This window comes from Danio rerio, chromosome 2 (assembly GCF_052040795.2).
Source record: "Danio rerio strain M-AB ecotype USA chromosome 2, GRCz13ab, whole genome shotgun sequence".
NCBI lineage: Eukaryota > Metazoa > Chordata > Actinopteri > Cypriniformes > Danionidae > Danio > Danio rerio.
Window position 1 is genome coordinate 29,047,501 of NC_141022.1, and position 19,227 is coordinate 29,066,727.

Genomic DNA, 19,227 nt, shown 5'->3' on the forward strand with positions numbered 1-19,227 from the left:
ACTGTTTTCTTTAGTATACCTTGTGGTGAATCACTTGTGAGGATCTTTTTATTTTTATTTATTTTTTACATTTTCTCTGAGGACATACTGTGGCTTCTTGACCAGCTTTGAGGCAGTTGCATTCTGACCCTGCGGCTCTGCTACATTTTACGCTTCCCTTACAATGGTGGTACTGTTTATGTGTGTGTTTGTTACAAATGGGTGGCCTTGAATCCAAAAAGAAGAAATTTATCCATTTCACCCTTTATCAATGACTCGGTCTCCTTTTTATTCCCCAAAACCTTTCCTCTCTCTCATCCATTTGGTCATGCAACACTAAAGCAGCAAAACATTACCAGTTTGCTGTTTTTAAATATTAAAATCAAGTTCATCTTTAGTGCCGAAATCATGCTCTGCATGTTTCAAAACAGAAGCTCCGGGGGGTTAGGAGTCCACTTTTTGTATTGGTTACACACTCTTCTCATCTAAGAGATGTTCCCCTCAGGCTGTCCAGCTCACAATGAAGCTGCTGTGCTCTACGGTTGGCTTCAGTTGCCTGCTGAGTCACTGTCTTCCACCCATTTTAGCTCAGTCACTCAAACGTCACAAAGTGACCAAAGATTGTGAAATCAGCTCAAATGAACAAACACGTCAACCTTCCTCATAGAACAAAAGCTGTGCTTAAGTTAATTCTTATCCTTTAGTTGACCATCTTGCTTGTGTTCTTACAGAAAGGCAGTCCAGGAAAGTTCTCCATGAATGTACGTCACAATGATGATGACAGACCAGATTCCGCTGGACCTGCCGCCACCGCTTTTGAACGGGGAGGTGGCCATGATGCCGCACATGATTAATGTTAATGGGGATGGATCGCAACAGGTGAGCCACACACACACACACACACACACTAGGCAGTGTATGAATTGATAATGTTTAACTTGACTGCAGTGGAAATAGCTTTGCATAAACACATCTGCCAGATGCTTACATACATATGTGCATTTAAACTATAATTCTCAGACTAGTGGTCTTGTCACGGATACTGTGTTTTGGTACCAGTCAATACTGAAATTTTAAAAATGTTCATTTCCTGCTAACATTTAAACATTGTTAAGAGAGTCAGCCATTTTTGTTGTGCATGTGAGCACACTGGCAAATCTGTGATGTTTATGAAAACGCTCAACAGCGCATAATTGTTAGCGGGAAATGTTTTTTTTTTTTTAATTTTAGTACCAATTCAATCTCGTGATAACACTACAGACCAGGGATTTGTTTGATTCCATGGTCCTTGAAATATGATAATCTCCCAATAAGAGGAACATAGAATAACATAACTTGCTGTATTAAGTGCATTTTTGTATTGTCATTGCACTCTACCCAAAGTAATGTATCAAAAAGAACAATGTAAATTAATTTGTTGCTTTTTTTTGAAAAAATTAAAACATTTTCACATACAATGGTCCCTTGTTATTTGCCGGAGTTACGTAATAGTCGAAATCCGCAAAGTAGTAGAGGTTTTAAGGCTGTAAAACCCCTCACTACACACTTTAGAGAGTTTTCTCAGACAGACATTAATATTTTCACACTTTTTTTCTCTTGTTTAAATGCTTTCAAAGTTCAAACCTTCGTAGAAAAAAAAGTGTAGTATTGTAGAATGTAACCAAAGAACAACCCGTTGTCAGGTGCAAGCATTTGTGTGGATAATATTGGCATCCAGAATAATGTTCTTTTTCCTGCAGTCACTGATCCACAAATCTAAAGCAGACTCCATCTTTAAGAAGGACGAGCACCTGATGTGTTGCGCACATGACAGTTGAAGTAACATACATTGTTCTATATGTACAGGAGACACAGTGGAGATTGATTCACAATGGTCCTACAGCCAATAAGGATGCAAAACACAATGCGCTGAGAAAAAAAAAAAAAAGAACATCAAATTGTACAAAGAAATTCAGCAAAACTGCAATGACACGGACCACGTTATAGTGTTATATTATGACATTTTTAAGTATATCCTCCTATGACCTGTATATTCAAGCTAAAATGGCAACACTAATGAGAAACATAAAAAATCTAATACAATTTCAAATGATTTTTCTTTGTTTTTCTGTTTTATTGTTTTTATAATAAATGTATGTTTATTTTTTTGTTAAGACACTCATAAAACTATTGACCTTATTCTGAAATGTGAAAGTGCGCTTGTTTTCGCGCTTGTTTTTAGAATTTCCAATTTAGTTGCCTATGTGAGGAGGGACTAGGAATAATAAATGGCAGAGAACGGTCCAAGTACTTGCTCTAAAACAAGTGTGTGCATGACTATACATAAAAAGTAGAATAATATAATAAGAAAATATCAGTTTGCAACTTCAAGCAGCAGAACAAGCTGTTTTTAATGTCTAAAAATGAACGGAAGTAAATGAGACTGGAAGTCTCAAGCCAAAAAGATTCAAATGGCTGCGCCCACTCGCAATAAGGTCAATAAGGATGCATGTTTTTTTTTTTTTTTTTACTGATAAATAATTGAGGATATCAAATTAATATTAGTGTAAATTTTCTGTCTTGTAATAAAGAACAAAATTATTAACAAAATACGAAATAAGACACTATTGGCTTTACAGTGTCAACACTAAACCCAAATATTTAATTTAGCAGATGATTTAATCTGACACTGTTGATTCAACTAATGGTGTGACTTTTGACCAGGACTGTCTGACCAATAGCACACATCCATCAATATTTGGGAAGCTTGTTTGAACACAGTATTAAATGTTCAATTCCAGTCGGTATCAATGACACACCCTTCTCTTTTTAAAGAGAAGCCAAAATTAAAGTTGATTGGAAGTTCAAGCAGTTTCCTGTGTCTTCAAACTGTGAGAAGTTCACAAGTTGTTAAGCAGTTGAAATTGAGAAGTTGTGGTCGCAGGGTCAGCTGTAACCCTAAATTCAACTCCGTTTTCACTGATTCCTGATGGAAAAGCAAAAGCAGAAACGTCCCCTCTGAACGAGGTCAGCATTCTGGTCAATGAGGAGCATTGTAGTCGTCTTGCATTAGACATTCAAGCAAGCATCGTGAGCCCTCAGGCATGCGTCACATTTCCCCTCACACATCTCTCTGTAGATCTGCACTATCAGAGCGGATCAGTCTGTTCTGATCTCTTCTCCAGGTGCTGCAGATACAGCGCCCCGGCCGTGTTTCCTGCAGCCAGAGCGGAAAGAGAATCAGACCCTTGAGAGATAAAGAAAAGGGCGTCTGCTGCAGATAGTGAAGGTTAAGTGCTTTGGATTCAGCCACGTCTATGATTCAAAGAAAAGCAGACAGGCGCAGCCTTTGCTGGTCACGGCGAAGTTGTCATTACCAGCACCCTAGATTAATTATTACATCCGATTGCACGAAAGATCCGATATCTGCGTGATATGCAAAAGTGCAATGTTTGTGTAAGGTTATGCATTTGCATTCTGCCAGCATGTCAGGCAGAGTCCTTTATCTGCATTAGGTGTGTGCTGGGAAAGGGAGGGGGGTTTGAGCACAAGGTTTTCCTCTGGAAAGCCGGCTTGACTCTTCAGCGCATGCTGCCGTTACCCATAGCAACAACAGCAGCAGCAGACAGTCTGTGTGTGTGGAAGCAGGAAGTAGGTGCCCAGATCTCTAGGGCTGGAGCAGAGAGATGGCAGGTCCGCCTGACACCACACCACCATCAGGGATGTAAGCAAACTCTGGGATTGTACGACATGTCGGGCCAACTTTTTCACATCTACAGGCACGTTTGCACTCTCAACAACCTGTTCGGCGAGAACATGATGGTAAGCAGGCATGAGGAGAAGATGGCACGCTGTCCCGACTGTTTTCACATATGGTTTCACGACATCTGCTTGCATCATATTTGCTTTCTTGGCAGCTCGTGGTGACTGTAGCTCTCTAAGTGTTCCACGGCTCATTTTGAAGTTACAGACTGATGCCTTTTAAGGATTCACAACTTTTTCTCTGGGTTGTGTGTTTTGCGGACAACTTTTTGAGCTGTCAAAGTTTTCAGTTGCGCGATTGTTTGATTCCGCTTGTTTTCACAGGTGATTCTCGTGCAAGTCAACCCTGGAGAGACCTTCACCATTAGAGCAGAGGATGGATCCCTGCAGTGCATTCAAGGTATGCTGTGTTTGCTTTCATGCAGTTTGAGGTGTAACAGGTTGCTACTTCCTGCCAACTCAGGAGGCTGTTGCGAGTTTGAATGCACAGTTTGGATTTCAGGATAGCACAAGGTTTGCAATGGTGTCGTTATTCTCTCTGTATTTGTTTGCATTGTGTTTGTCTTGGTAATTGGAATCATGACTGGTGTGTTAGTGCATTTGGAGCTGGTGTAAACCGATGAGATGCCAGGCATAGGGCCATGACTGGCATGCTTCTGAGGATTTAAAAGGCAGAGTATACAACGGCAGATTACAAAGCCTCTTTGTCTCGTTATTACCCTCTCCTTTAATATTCAGTGTCTTTGTAGCTAATTAACGATGGACAAGATGGATTGTTTGCACAGGCTGTGGGTGAGTTCTCAGAGCAGCTGCGCAGATAAGGACAGCTCTCTGAGGAGTATGCTAGCTTAGGTTAAGTTGCAGAATGCTGTTGTCTGTTGGCTTTTTTAAATCGACAAATTCAGAGACAAAATCCCTGTGCTTATTAGTGATTGAGTAGCGTTTGGGATTTAATAAAGCAATTTGCTAGAAGTGACAATGCTCATGCGATGTATTCTAGATATCTGGACGTGAAAATGAGAATCCAGAGGCCTCTCGGACAAAATTTGAGTTGAACAAACTTGTTTCTAAGTAAGTTTTGTCTTATCAATACCAATCAAATCCAAACTGGTTAAAATCAAGTTAAGTCGTTTCACAATGCTTGATGTAAACTTCCTCTGTTACCTGGCAGTTTATCCCATAGTTTGTGTTTAACTCTGGACTTCATACCCCTGAAATTGTAAATTGAGTGAATTAAAGTGTTTATTGTGTAGTGCGGGAACAATAATGATCTATTTACTTTATCCAGCAGACACACAATGTCATAACATGTTAATATAAGGTTAGATTTAGGTCGCCAGCATCTAAGGACAATGTTATTTTGGCATCCAATTGCAATGTGATCACATGTGATCTTCAGGTTGTGGAGGGACACGTTAAATGATACTGTTGTTTGGCTGTGACAGAAATTGAACAATGTTGGGTTAGTGGCCAATGTGTTAATCCAGGAATCAAACAAGTAGCACTGATCTTCTGCATTATGTCTTTGTACAGCATTTCAACACCTTTAGGTTCTCACATGTGATTCCTCAATAAGGATTTCTTGTGGCAACAATGCATTACCTTTTATTTATTGTAGTTTTACCCAAAGTGAGTCATGCCAAGTTGCAGAATTTGTCAATCCAGTTCCTTCCAAAAGAAAAGCATCAATACTATAATTAATTACTGTATTTGACTTTAACCTCTTGCTGTGAAAGGTTGAAAACAAAAAGGAAGTACTTAGGTCAGTTCTTTCAACTTGTGCCATTGTGTTGAACAGAAGCACATCCGATGCTTAGTGAAAAGACTCAGCTTATGGCATTGCAGTGTTTAATCAGAAAAAGCGATCCTGCGCAACAGCGAGGACAAGGTGTGGCACACGGAGGAGAGGGGCATTTCAAACGCACGTGTTTACAGAAAAGGTCACTGGGTTTAATTAGAAGTGTCGACTGAAGCAGAGGCTCTGAAGTAGCTGCTTTTTACAGAGAGGCTTCTTTGTCATTATGCAAACCTCAGAGCTGAAGCCTAGATTTAGGATTTTATATAAAGTAACCGCTGTTTAGCCCATGGACCGCTGGCAATACAGAACGCACAGAGCAAACGTTTTGAAAAAGCTTGGGCCAGAATTGCAGTTGGAGTCGAAAGGTTTCATTTAAAGTGATAGTTCACCCAAATATGATCATTTCGGTCATCATTTACTCACCATCATGCTGTTCCAAACCTGTTTGCAGAGCACAAAACAAAGAGTTTTGAGAAATGTTTCAACCGTTTTCTCCAAGTCAGCGTGGTCCAAAACAACAACAGCGCTGAACCCATTGACTTTTCATTGTAAAAGCTGTATTTTCCACTAACAACTTGAGGGTAAATTATTAATGACGTGGTCTTTAAAGGAACAAAATCAGCTCATTTTACAAGGCCCTTGTAAATATTTTTGAAAACATTCAGCTGATCTCCAGGTCGTGCGGGAGCAGGGTTAGGCCATTAGTATTTCGCTTATAATTTTCGACAGAGTTTCGATAATATTCCCATTTTAAACTATTCTGCGTAAAGTCGTTGTTCCTGCTGCAGCCATGGCATGACAGCAAAGTTTCTTGATTATTAGGCTAAAATGAGTGTGTACTTAGGCCTCGTTACACTCATACGTTTTAGTTTAAAAATGCATACGTTTTTCTATGGTTACGCCTTACATTCACACTACCCCATAGTTTTCAACCCCCAAAAACAAAGCACTTTTGAAACACTGAAGAAGCCGTTTTTATTTTAAAATGCTGCTGCTTCCTGTCAGTGTGGATGTGGGAAAACAGGGACATCTGAGGCGTGCTTGCCTACATTCGTGCTAAGTTCAGCCTTGCATCCTTTGTAAGTTCAGTCTTCAAGTTTATAGGGAACTCTCAAGTATGTGACTGCCTCCTTTCATTTTCATTGAAAAATATGAAACATTAGGCTCACTGTGTGGTTTTAGCAGTATTCAGGCTATTCACACTTTATTATCAGAGGAAGTGCATGGTGAAATACAAAAGAGCCATCTCTTTTACTGAATATAATAAATACTAAACTATAATTTTACTAATAATTAATAATTTAAAAAGTATGAAGTACAATAGGTTTACTGAAAATAGGAAATAAAGGCAGGCAATCGGTCAAACGTGCAGAATCAGTGTACGTATTACCATAAATTAATAGGTAAATGAACTTATCTTTGCGCTCAGCCAAAACACAATACCTGAGAACATGTAGGCTAATAGATTCAAAAGACCGACTTGTTAGATATAGATCTACACAAGATGAATAATAGATCGCATTTAACAACTACAGCGAGATGAGATCCAGCAGCAGATTCGGGATGTACTGGCTGACATTCTGTTGCTCTCAGCCATGCAGGTGTGCTTGGAGCTCCCACTGACTGCCTCCAGCTCAAAAGGAAGAATAAGCTGAAGCATCTTTCAGCGCATGCCAAAGTGAATGTATGGTCATGTGATGTGCATTTTCAGCAGTGTAGTTTGGATGAAGAGATTTTCAGAAATGCTAGATGAAATGTAAATGTGGACATGGATTGTTGTCATTTAAAACTCAATTTTAAAGCTAAAACGTATTAATGTACAGTAAATGGGGACTTTTCATTTTCAATAGGACAGGGGTGTTCAAACTTAGTCTTGGACTGCTGGTATCCTGCCGAGTTTAGCTTCAACTTGCTTCGGCCCACTTGCCAGAAAGTTTCTAGTATATCTAGTAAGAGCTTGATTAGCGGGTTCAGGAGTGCTTGATTGGAATTGGAACTAAACTGTCCAGGACTTGCCCTCCAGGACGGAGTTTGGACACCCCTGCTTAAGTACATGTCATGAAGAAACTACATGAAAATTAACAATAATGTTTTTGTGCGGATGCTAATGGTCTAATCCGATTAAATGATCTTAGTTAATTTAATCTAAAAGTGCTCCTGCCAGAGCCAGAGATTTCTGAATAGATAAAAAAAAAATAAACTGTTTTATTTTTGAGGACTTTTGAGCGCACTTCCAAAAAAAAAAAAGTTTTTTTTTTTCTCAAGGTTTCTTTTAAAAATGCAAGTTTGTGTCTAAGTCACTTGCTTTTTGACTCTGAAATCATTGAAGTAGTATAATGGGTTAGTGGAAAGAGGAGGCTGTGGATAAGAATTGTATAATTTTGGATTCTCTGCTCTTATTGGTCACTTTTTGTCCTCCCTCATCATCATCTTTCACTACAAAAACAGCACTTTTCCTGTCTTCCCACATGGAGATCCCACTCACCTCTATTTTTGTCATGCTTAGATGAATGTTATGCTATTATTTTTAGCATCCTAAGCCTCAGCTTTTTAACCCAACTCCAGTGTTAACCCTTTCCACGCCTGGTGCTTTTGTCGGCATTGTAAGCACTAGTGTCTTTTAAGCTTTTTGTGGTCGTGGCAGGTCATTACGGCATTCAGAGTCCTATGTTTACTGAAGCTCCAGCCCGCTCCTATCGCTGCTAATTAGAGTGGAAGAGGTTGAACTGTAATCTTTGACTTGTTTAAACATGGTGACCTTTTTTTTTTTTTCAGAGAAACGCTTAGGAACTCTGGCCTGTGGTCCGTTCTCTGCAGTATGGCCATTCGTGCTGCTTTCCCACACTTTTTTTTTTTGCAAAGTGGAGGGCTGTCATGCTGTTTGAGTTCAGTCTGTTCTGGGATGGTAGTTGTCTGTTTTGTGTTTCGGTGTTTGCTCCCCTGTTCTTTTTTGTTTTGTTTCAAGGTCAGGCTAGTGTGTGAATGTGTTATCTCTTGCATTTCTTCACTTAGGAAGTGTACAACTTTGTTTTGACTAGCCTAGGGAGAAATGCGGTGCTTATGAAAGGCTAATGGGCTAATTTATAGGCAGGTAAGAGTTTAAGTGAGAGTTTTGGGGTTAACTGGGACCCTGGTTCCATTTAAAGAGGTGATTCAGCGGTTTATTTAAACTTTTAACCCCCACCGTTGTTTTTTTTCTTTTCTTTTTTCTTCTTCTTTTTTTTATCAAATTTGGGTTGAAATAATCCAGCATTTTAGAGCATAGCCTTCAGTGATGCACGAGTTCTCCAGGCAAGTCAGCTTGTTTACTTGTCATTTTTGGGTCATTGACACAAGAACTGTTAGCTGCTTCCTTGGAATATTGATATGTTCTAGCCAATTAAGCCCCAAAACATGTGCTATGTTACAAAACAACAAGGTGTCTAATAGATGAATAAACATCACCGTATTTCGATAGATCATGCACAGGGCCAGAGCAAGCTGGTGAGGGAGGTGTATCGCGGACATAACTGAGTACGTGGGTGGTGAGGGAGGTGTCGCGGAAGTCGCCCTCTCTATTCTTTCGCCCTAGGCGGCTTCCTAGGTCGCCTCTATGGACGTGCTGGCCCTGATCATGCACCCATTGGCTAAATTTTCCATCGGTCAAACTAGGAAGTAAGCTACTGGCCAAAAGTAGCTCACAGATATGCATATGGAGAAAGTCAAAACACTCAAGTGCTTTGTTAAGATTGTAGTAACTATAACTTTGACTTTTTATTCAGATTGTGGTCTCATTTTATTTGTAACACTAGTAAAAAGCAAGTTAATGTCATACAGTAGCTTACAAAAACAACATTTTCGTGTGTAAGTAACATAGTAAACAATGTAAACAACAGGTCTCCGGATAAAATGGTGACATAAATGAATAACCATCCAAAATTCAGCATTATCGTCTGCAATGTCATTCTGAGCTTTCTTACCTTTCAAAATAAACCCTGATGTACATTCTTTAAAAGCTTCCCATTAAAAAAAATAACTAACTACAATTGCGGCTTGAGGGTTGTAGCTTTAGACTGATGTATAGTTTGTGAATATCACTTGTTCTTTTTGATGTAATGAATTGAACACTGAAATGTGCAAAAAGAGCACCCAAATTCGTCCACGTCCTGACACTGGCTAATACAGAGTTCAGACTGCATGATTTTCAAAGTAGTCGCGTCACAGATGTTTTCAGACTGCATAACTATCTGGTGTAGTGTTCCGTCAGTGCTGTGTTTACACTGTAGGATGGATGGAGGTTTCACACTGCATGACTTTAAAATGGAAAGAATCGTCGACAACTTTGTCCAAACTACGTCTCGCAACCAAACACATGTAGGAAGTGACATGGAAACAATGCAATGTCACATAGTATATCTTTCGTTATTACTACGTAATGCACATAATGAAAAAGGCTTCAGTGGGAAGTAGCAATAAGTCTTTTGAAGGGAATTAGCAATTTCTCCTCAACTTTTTTCACTTTTCATCCAGTTGTGATATTGCTCAGATGACATGTCTAACAGACATGATGCTCCTGCCAAATTTCCACTAGTTTTTTTTTTTTTCTTGAGTCCAAATTAACTAAAATGAGCGCTTTTAACTTCTCCCCCAGCTTCCGCTGGCCTGCAGGTACACACACTAGTGGAAGCTGCTCTCTCATTGGCTGTAGGTAATCGCCAATGTTATTTTCAGTCAGAACTCATTTCACACGGTATGATTTGAATCGCAGACAGGTCCAAATATTTAGCATGCCATATATCTCATGGGTGTCAGCAACTCATTGGTGATTTTCTCAGGTCGCGTCTTTGTTAGTTAACACTGTGTGATTTGATACTCATGTGAACGAGTACCGATTTGTCTGTGATGTCAGGCACTTATCTGTGATTTTTCAAAACCTGTCAGCGAGTCAAAATTAGGGCTAAAATCATGCAGTCTGAACTCTGCATAAGAGACAAAAAAAAGATATACTGTATCATACTTTTTTATTTTAAGCATGTAGCACCTCCTGATTTCTAGTACCCCTAAACCTAAATATTTACAGTATCTTGGGATTTCCATATTGCCACGCATGGGATCATTGCAGATGCTTAGAGTGAATTAAGAACATAATACATCTGATTAGATATAAATATAAAATCACTAGCATACATTGATGTTGCAATGCTTTGTTTGAAAGGCAATAAAATTAGGATTTTACAGTTGAATAACCCTCAAAGTTCTCTTCAGACCAAGTTGATGAAATTACAAAAAAAAGCCCCAGTATCTGTATCTGTCCTGTGAGTAGGTTTGTGTAATTAAGTGTGTTTTATTGTTTCTGCTCTGAGGAGCCAGGGAGAACGGCTTCTCTGGTGTAATTACAGCTTTTGCTGAGAGCACATTATTCTCATCTGCACGCCGTAATTTAGCAATGATGCACGGCAAAAACGTTTTAGTCAGCAAGACCTGAATCTGATTTTCTGCATAACACACTCTGAAAACAAAGAAAAAGAAAATTTCATTTATGCCCCGCAAAGCATATCAAAATTAAACATGCTGAATGAATTTGTCAGGAGCCCATGGGAGTCAATATTGGCCAGAAAAAGAAAAACAAAAATGAGCGAGTAGGACGTGTTGCATAGTCCAACCCAAAGAGGACAAAAGTGTTCTTGTCCTTGCCATCGGACTGTATCTACATTGACTGAAGGTCATTAGCTATCTTTAGAAAAGCCCCATGAATGGCTATTGTGGCATGAAGTGACTGACTTTCTCAGCTTACAGTACTCCCACGAAGTACCGAGACAGAGAGGCAGACATTTCATGCTAACAGGCTTTACCGAGTAGGAATGGACTCAAGTACCTTGATTACAGCAATATGATTGGTTGATTTACAGCGAATGTTGAGTACTCAAGTAGTAGTAGATTAGTACAGTAGTGGTAGAAATTTTCAAAGTACACATCCCTACTACTTTTAACCTTAAATAATACACTGTTTTTATCCAGACACTGATGTAAGCTAGCCTAAGATTTCTGCACATCAGAACATGGGCAGATTCTGCTCATAAAACTGAATTAGCAGTATTGACCTTATTCCTTAAATATGAGTGGGTGAAACTATTGGAATCTTCTTGGCTCGAGACGTCTGTTTTCATTCACTTTCTTTCATATTTAGTTTGTTGCAAACGTTTATTTTGTTCATTCATTCATTTTCTTTTCGGCTTAGTCCCTTTAGTTATCCGGGATCGCCACAGCGGAATGAACCGCCAACTTATCCAGCATACTGTATATTTTACGCAGTGGATGCCCTTCCAGCTGCAACCCATCTCTGGAAAACATCCATACACACTCATTCACACTCAAACACTGCGGCAATTTAGCCTGCCCAATTCATCTGTACCTCATGTCTTTGGACTGTGGGGGAAATTGGTGCCCCCGGAGGAAACCCCCGCGAACGCAGGGAGAACACGCAAACTTTACACAGAAACGTCAACTGACCCAGCTGAGACTCGAAGCAGCACCCTTCTTGCTGTGAGGGGACAGCACAACCTACTGTGCCACTGCGTCGCCAGTTTATATTGTAATTATAATATTTTTGTTTTTATATAGTTTGCAATTAGTTTGACCATTTTTTTTTGTTGTTGTTTGCTATTCCAAGTCATTTCTCTCATAGACGACTGAATCTAAAGTTCTAAAACAATCACAGAAAATTACTTGTTTCCGCATTGGTAAATAAGGTCAATATTTCGGAATGTTACAAAAGTTACCAAACTTTGTCTAACGTAGATTAAAGTAGTGCTTTACAAACAAAAGTATGGATTATTTTCTGTGAATATTACATCACAAAAATAATATTTAAATATGAAGTCTGCATGTAAATGAACACCACAGTTTGGTTTGCAACACGCATATTTTAGCATACGTGACTATTTGAGGACATAAACACATGAATTTAATTTCCAGAGTTAGTCCACGATGAGACTGTTTACAGAAAAGGTCGTATTGGGCACATTTACTTAAAGGAGAAGAACCCCCAAGATGTCAATATTGCAACAAAAAACAAACTTACTTACTTGTGGAATGCCCTATTTTTTATGTTATCAGACAGCGATTTTAATCTGGAAAGACTTTAAATGAAATACTTTTAAATGTGAATTTTTGTCAAATATAAACCTTAAAAATTGTATATTATTTATTAATCATAGTATTACATATTACTATTTATGTGTTTTATTTTATTTATTATTTATTGATGTTGATTTTTTTTTATTGATGAAATAAATTTTTTTAATCATTGAAAAGTAATGTATATAAAACGTTGATCTATTTTTTGCCATGACATAGACAGAGAAGCTGATATGGCAATAAACTCAACAATCTATCTATCCAGAGTGGGTATATCAGCATTTTAGTATAATGTAAAATTTCTTTCACTATATCATGCACACGATAAAAACTTGTTGTCTTCACAACAGCCTGTCAAAAAAAAAAAGTTTATTTTGTTTCTCTGTTTACCATTTAAGGATTGTAAATTGGAATGGAATGGTTTCATTGGTTTACATTGAACTGACCTGACATGCTTTTCAAACATTGTTTGTTGGGTTTTTCCAAGTTAAACACAAAGTACAGAATAATCTAAATAGATCTTTCATTCCTACACATACTGCCCTATACATGCCCCAAACCATGCATAAAATTAAACAAGAAAACTTAAAGACAGGTTCTATCTAAGCGTTCTGTCTTGTTATAATAAAGTAAGAAATGAAGCTTCCCAATATTTGATAAGCAAATCTTGCTGCTTTTTCAAACGAAACACATTTTTTTCCAAATGCATATAATATGACACTTGTTTAATCCACATGGAAGTATAAGGTGGATTAAAATCTGACATGCTTTTTGATTTGAAAATGTTATCTTTACCATAAAAAAATAGCTTGTTTATGCAATTTGAAATGTTTTAGCGCTACCTGGTTACTCCTAGGCGTTAACACGGACATGGTCTGTTGTTTCAGTATCTACTGAAGATGGCAAAAATAACTGATGCCTCATGGAAGCATGATATAATTAAAAGTGATCTACAATTCTGTTTTAAACTGACATTTCAATCGCTCCTAAAACAGTATTTTCAGAAAAAAAAGCTGAATCTTTCCGTTACACATATGGCAAACACTGAATTAATTGGAGTAAGCCTGTTCCACTTTGCACTTGCACTAATGTTTGTTAAAGTGTCTCCTTCATGAATATATAAAGACTTGCATCCCACCTAAATTGTTGCAGTTGCTATTCCTGCTTACTCTACCAACTGCTGTCATTTCATAACTGAATAATGATCTTCCATGAAACACACAGGTACAACAGAGAATCCACACTGTAGCTTGAAGGCAGCTTTCCTGTCTCCTGCAGAGGTTTGACAGAGGTGAATGTGTGTTACAGTCTCTCCTTTAGGGTTTATTTATCTACAGTGTGTGCATGAAGCAGCTGGTCTTCTATTTATGTTTGGGAGCCTCGTCGCCTGAGAGACAGGTCTAGTGTTAGATAATAGGGTCAGCTGGAGAAAACACTCAGGTGATGTGGAATAGCATGTGCTGAAGAAGTGTGACACTCAAGAGAAGTGCAGAAGAAGAGCCCATTATGTCCACCCATTATAACAAGAAATTATATATGTGGGGAGAAAAAAGAAAGAAAATTCTCAGTTTCTCTGGATTCGCTTGATTGGACTATATAATTGGTTTGACTAACATGTTAATATTCGTTTTATTCTACAAAGATCTAATAATATGTCTTTTGTGTTTCGAACATAAATAGTAAGTGTTTTTATTTTGTTTTAAAAGAAAAATATGGGTTATTCCAATAGGTTATTTCTTCGGAAGTTAAACTCACTCTAAAGATGTTGGTTTCCACACAATCAAGTTAATTAAGTTAAAATGATTTTAATTTATTTTTATTTTTTTTTTACAAATTTATAAGAGGTGAACATAAAAGTTATGTAGTTCCCCAAAAAAACTCAAGAATTGTGTTGTTTGAGCTTATTTTAAAATAAGCAGTTTGAACAAACTGTAAACTTGACTTTTTTTTCAGTGCTAAAAAAGTACAAACATGGCACCTCCTCGTCTCCGCTAAACCAAATGCTCAAAATTACATTAATTTTTAACCAAATTCTAATGTCATTATTAGTTCATAGAATAAAACTAAAAGTCCAATTTCAACACATGCATGACTTTAAATCATAAATCCAGAAAGTTTTCCAGTGGTCTGGAAGTTACTTCCTCAACTCCTATATTATTTTTAATTAAGCTGTACTTCCGTATTATTGTGTTACCTTAACTACTTCTATTGAATAGACCTGAGGGACAAGTTAAACCCAGAACAATCCCTTTAAAAGAGGACGGAAGTCAGTCAGGAAGTAGACATCTAGAAAGTACTTCTGTCGAAGACATCTTGTATAGGTTACTAAAGGGTGAATCCCCTTGAAGAAACATTGAGTTAAGTGCTTTGCTCAAGGGCACATTGAAGATGACTCTTTGTGGGGAGTAAACCGGCAACCTTTTAGTTACCAGGCATTTTTTGAATGGTCCATATGAATGAAGACATTAAAGGCCCTTGAGGTGAGAAATGCCTCTCAAAAGCTCAGTTGGAGCTATGAAATATGTGAATGTTTTGTTTTCCAGATGGCGAAGATGAATGTGCACATTTGTCAGAATGTGTGAGCTTTGCTGGACGATTTGAACGAACAGAGCTCCGCCAGATCCTAGAGACCCGAATTCACATACAATTCAATAACTTTTTTTTTTTTTTTTTTAAAGTTATAGAAATGACTACAAGTGTTACATGCAGTTAAAATAAACATTTAATTTAAGTAACTTAAAATAATTTTAGGAATGCTCATTGTTTTACTTGGTTTAACTAATAAGTTATATTTAAGTTTTTGTATAAAAGATGACAGAGATGCATTTAAATTAGGTAACTATAAAAATGCCCGTTTAAAGATTAAAAAAAAAGTCTTACTGCAAAAGTTGATTTGTAACTATCAGATTGGATGTGGAATAAAGTTTTTAATGACATGTTCAAATTTAAAGTCCATGCGAAATCAAAATTTTAAATTTGCAATGTTTATTTTGGTAGCGCACAATGTAAATAATGAGATGATCAAAGTTAATCCAATGAAAGATTTTTTTTATTTTGTTTTGGTGATCTTCAGTCAATTCTGACCTGCAATTCGGACCTCAACGCTGACAAGCACCTCTCAAAAAAAAGGTAATAACAAAATGCAACGATGCGTAGCGCAAGCACTGTAATTGGTTGACATGGTAGCTGTGACGAGTGTGGGTGGTGCTGAGACCCACAAGCCTGATGGAGCCAGTATTTACAAGTGTTCAGTCCCATGTAGGAGATCCAGATGGAAACTTTTGTTTTGTGTTTATCTTATGATTAAAGTTGTTGCACATCCGCTGGTTTCCATGTCTGAATGAACAAGTTTTAGCTACTTGTACATTTAAGGTAGCATTCAGAAAAAACACCCATGAAGAAACTTTACACAAAGGAAAATAAACTAACTGCCAGCTAATCTTTTGGAAGTGTTATTGCAGAGCAACACAAACAACACCCAGAAGTATAAATGCACGGCTGCCCGCAAGGCGGGTGACGTAGGTCACAGCAATCACTCCGTGCAGAAGTATAAATCAGCCTTCACCAACTGCCAGTTCACATCAACTTAAATAATTGTAATGACAAAGAATCTTATCAAATAATTAATTAATCTACAAATTAATTGTCAAATGCTCATTTGGGAGTAGGAGCAGCTATAATTTTTAAAAAAAGTTTTCCCCCAAAATGCAATTGTAGAAAGAGAAATAGATGCTGTATGTTTCCAGACTGGATGGTGTGCAAGGTTAGGTTTGCTTCTGGAAAAACGTGGTCTGAGATCTGGTTCTAATAGATCTGTTAAAGATGCAGAATAAGAACTGGCACCCTTTTGACACATCCATTTGATAGCTTCATTTTGTCTTTGTTGGTGGTCCATGGTGTACAGAAGATTCCCTCTGTAAGATCAAGTGCTGGAGAATTGAGAGAATTCCTACTGTCTACTGGCCCAGGCTGCATCGGGGTGAGAGGGTTCATTTGGACAGGGCCCGGTGACCGTGGCCAGAGAGGCACGGCCTGAGACGATTGGCCCGGCTTCTTCCAGATGTGCCTCACAGGCTTGGCAGCTGATTAAAGAGCTGCTGCCCATTCCTCAGACACACCCTCTCAGAGCAGAGCCAGCCAAACACGGGGAAGAGTGTCAACACATCAGCTCTGCATACCATGGCCTCTTTAGATCTTTGCAGTTTCAGCACAATGTAACTTTGAAATGTTCCTAGCGGATCATTCCAGTATCATAACCAAATATTAGAGTACAGGAGTCCAAGACCAAACCCTACATGGAAACAAGAGTTCATTAGGAAAGAATGCGAAAGTCCAGCGAGTTTCCAGCTGTGAGTCTTGGTGTGGCATCAGAGTAGTTGGTGTGATGAGGATCAGAATAAAAGAGGTTAAGCAAATCAGCATTTCCTGTGCCTCGAACACTAGATTTATTTGCTTGGAATATGCCAAGGTCATGGGATGAGCAAGGAAAGAAAGAACTGATAAAATGTATCTTGAGTGCAAAGTAAGTTGCTTTGGATAAAAGTGCCAAAAATCTGAGTACATAAAGTATTTACATTTCTTTTTTTATTTAATCTTGTCATATTTATAACTTTATGAATTTTATATATACACACTCTAAGAAATGTTGGGTCATTTAAAAAAGGTAAAATGTGGACACACCCAAATATTGGGTTAAATTTGTTCCTACAAATTAAACAAAAATAAAAAATTAAAATAACCCAACAGTTGGTTTAGTCCGCATTACATCCTATTTGTATAATTGGGTTGAAATAACCCAGCATTTTTTTTGTGTGTGTGTATAAAAGTTTCAGGTGTCTGCTGGAATCTGTCTGTAAAGTTTCAGTATTACAAAAACCTGTGGTTGCGAGACAAGAACATCACTTGTGTAAACTCTTTTATTTGATTCTGTTTTTCTTTGACACACTATCCTTGTTGGAATCAACGTTTAGCAAGTGATCTCTGACATTGCTGCAGTGCTGTTTGGCTTTCCAATGAAAGCTTAGTCAACATTACACCACATTTTAAACCTCAGGTGGTTGAGAATCTTTTCTTACTCCTTTCTTACTCTATCTGTTTGGTTTAAGTAGTCAGATGTGGCTCCTTCAAGAATGACTGCTGATATTTCTGCATATGTTTTGTTTGGCCCTTGTTAGTTTCTGAGGACCCTCAAAAGTGCGTGGGCCCTTTGAATCATCCTACTTAGTTTCCCTTAGTAGCGCCCCAGTACACAACTTCACTATAATGATAAAAATCCACCCAATGGGTTTTTAAGCTTTACAAAAACAAGCACATACTAAGATCAAGTTGTTTTCAAATTTTTGGTAAAGTGCAATCACACTTGTCCACGCCTGTTGACTGACACAGATTTTTTTTTTTTTTTGACAAAGAGCCCCGCTGTTACACCTTCCCTTATTCTGACTTCACACATCATGCCACTCTAGGTAACTTGCAGAATGGTTTTTGACTCTTGAACTTGAGCAACAAGACTTGCATGCCTTAATATAATGTAAATAATGCCTCTTAGTGAAATATGCAGAAAAAAGCATTTAAGAAAACCTACATGGTTTTGTACACAGAATGCTGCCATTAATTTTAATAACATCAAATGTTTCAGGGCTTCCAAAATCTGGTAGCTTGAACTCTCAGGGCTATTGTTTTTTTTAGTCGGGCTACCAAAATCCTTCTACACCTTGCCCGACGGGCAATCTAGATGGATGGATCAGAGGTCTCAAACTCAAATTTGCGGGGGGCTATTTCAGGGACTGACAAATTATAGGAGGGCTGTTTTAACATTCAAGCACAAGAAAAAAAGTGGAAACCTGACATAACTGATGCATCTTAGGACAACAGACATGACGTTTATATTTCAAGCATTAACTATCACTAGTGATAATGCAAATCAGCAAGTTTATCGTGTCACACATCAGCTGCTGAAATATATCTGTGGTTGTTATGTGTGTGACCGAGCATTAGACATTTGTTTTACATATTTAAGGGGTTTAAATTGCTATGGAAATACTACAAATAATAGCCACAATAACTATTATTCTGTCCCAACCAATTGTATTATCCTAATAGTGTAAGAACAGCAGAAAGCAGTTTGGATAACCTAAGTGACCTGGCAATTGCTCTTCTCAATATCTTTCTTTTTTTGTAAAAATACAACAAAGATGGGAAAAATATGTACATATTCACATTTATTTTAGCAAGTTAAAATCAACTAGCTGTACATTTTTACTAATGTACATAGTTTCTATACAAACCTTAAAAAACATATGTGGAAAATCTATTAAATTGGACCATTTGAATCGAGTATTAGCAAAATGATCATATTTTTACACCACCAGCACAACATGTAAGCCATTAGGAATTGTTTGTACAACACATTTCAGGTGGTATTAAACTCATATTAATCAAACGACCCTTGAATATTTACAAAAATGGAGCTTTGTTTTTTTTTTGTGAGCCCTGCGTTTGCCTGCCCACTGCAACAGTTGTTCTTATTGTCAACACAACACAATTTTTATTTCAGATTCGTAAGCATTTTACGTTATAATGGTCGTGTTAACCTT

General features: G+C 37.8%; 1 protein-coding gene across 5 annotated transcripts in view; it reads left to right on the forward strand.

Annotated features, from left to right (window-relative positions):
• The window catches only part of fndc3ba (fibronectin type III domain containing 3Ba), a 235,602-nt gene that overhangs the window by 53,105 nt on the left and 163,270 nt on the right, over positions 1-19,227 (forward strand). For 2 of the 5 annotated variants that reach the window (XR_015477915.1, XM_087239921.1), the window contains exons 2-3: positions 711-858; positions 4,045-4,120. Coding sequence is in view for 3 of the 5 variants with exons in the window: in XM_087239921.1 (XP_087096047.1) it covers positions 739-858; positions 4,045-4,120 (196 nt within the window). In the remaining 2 variants the exon portion in view is untranslated. 5 annotated transcript variants of the gene reach the window in all.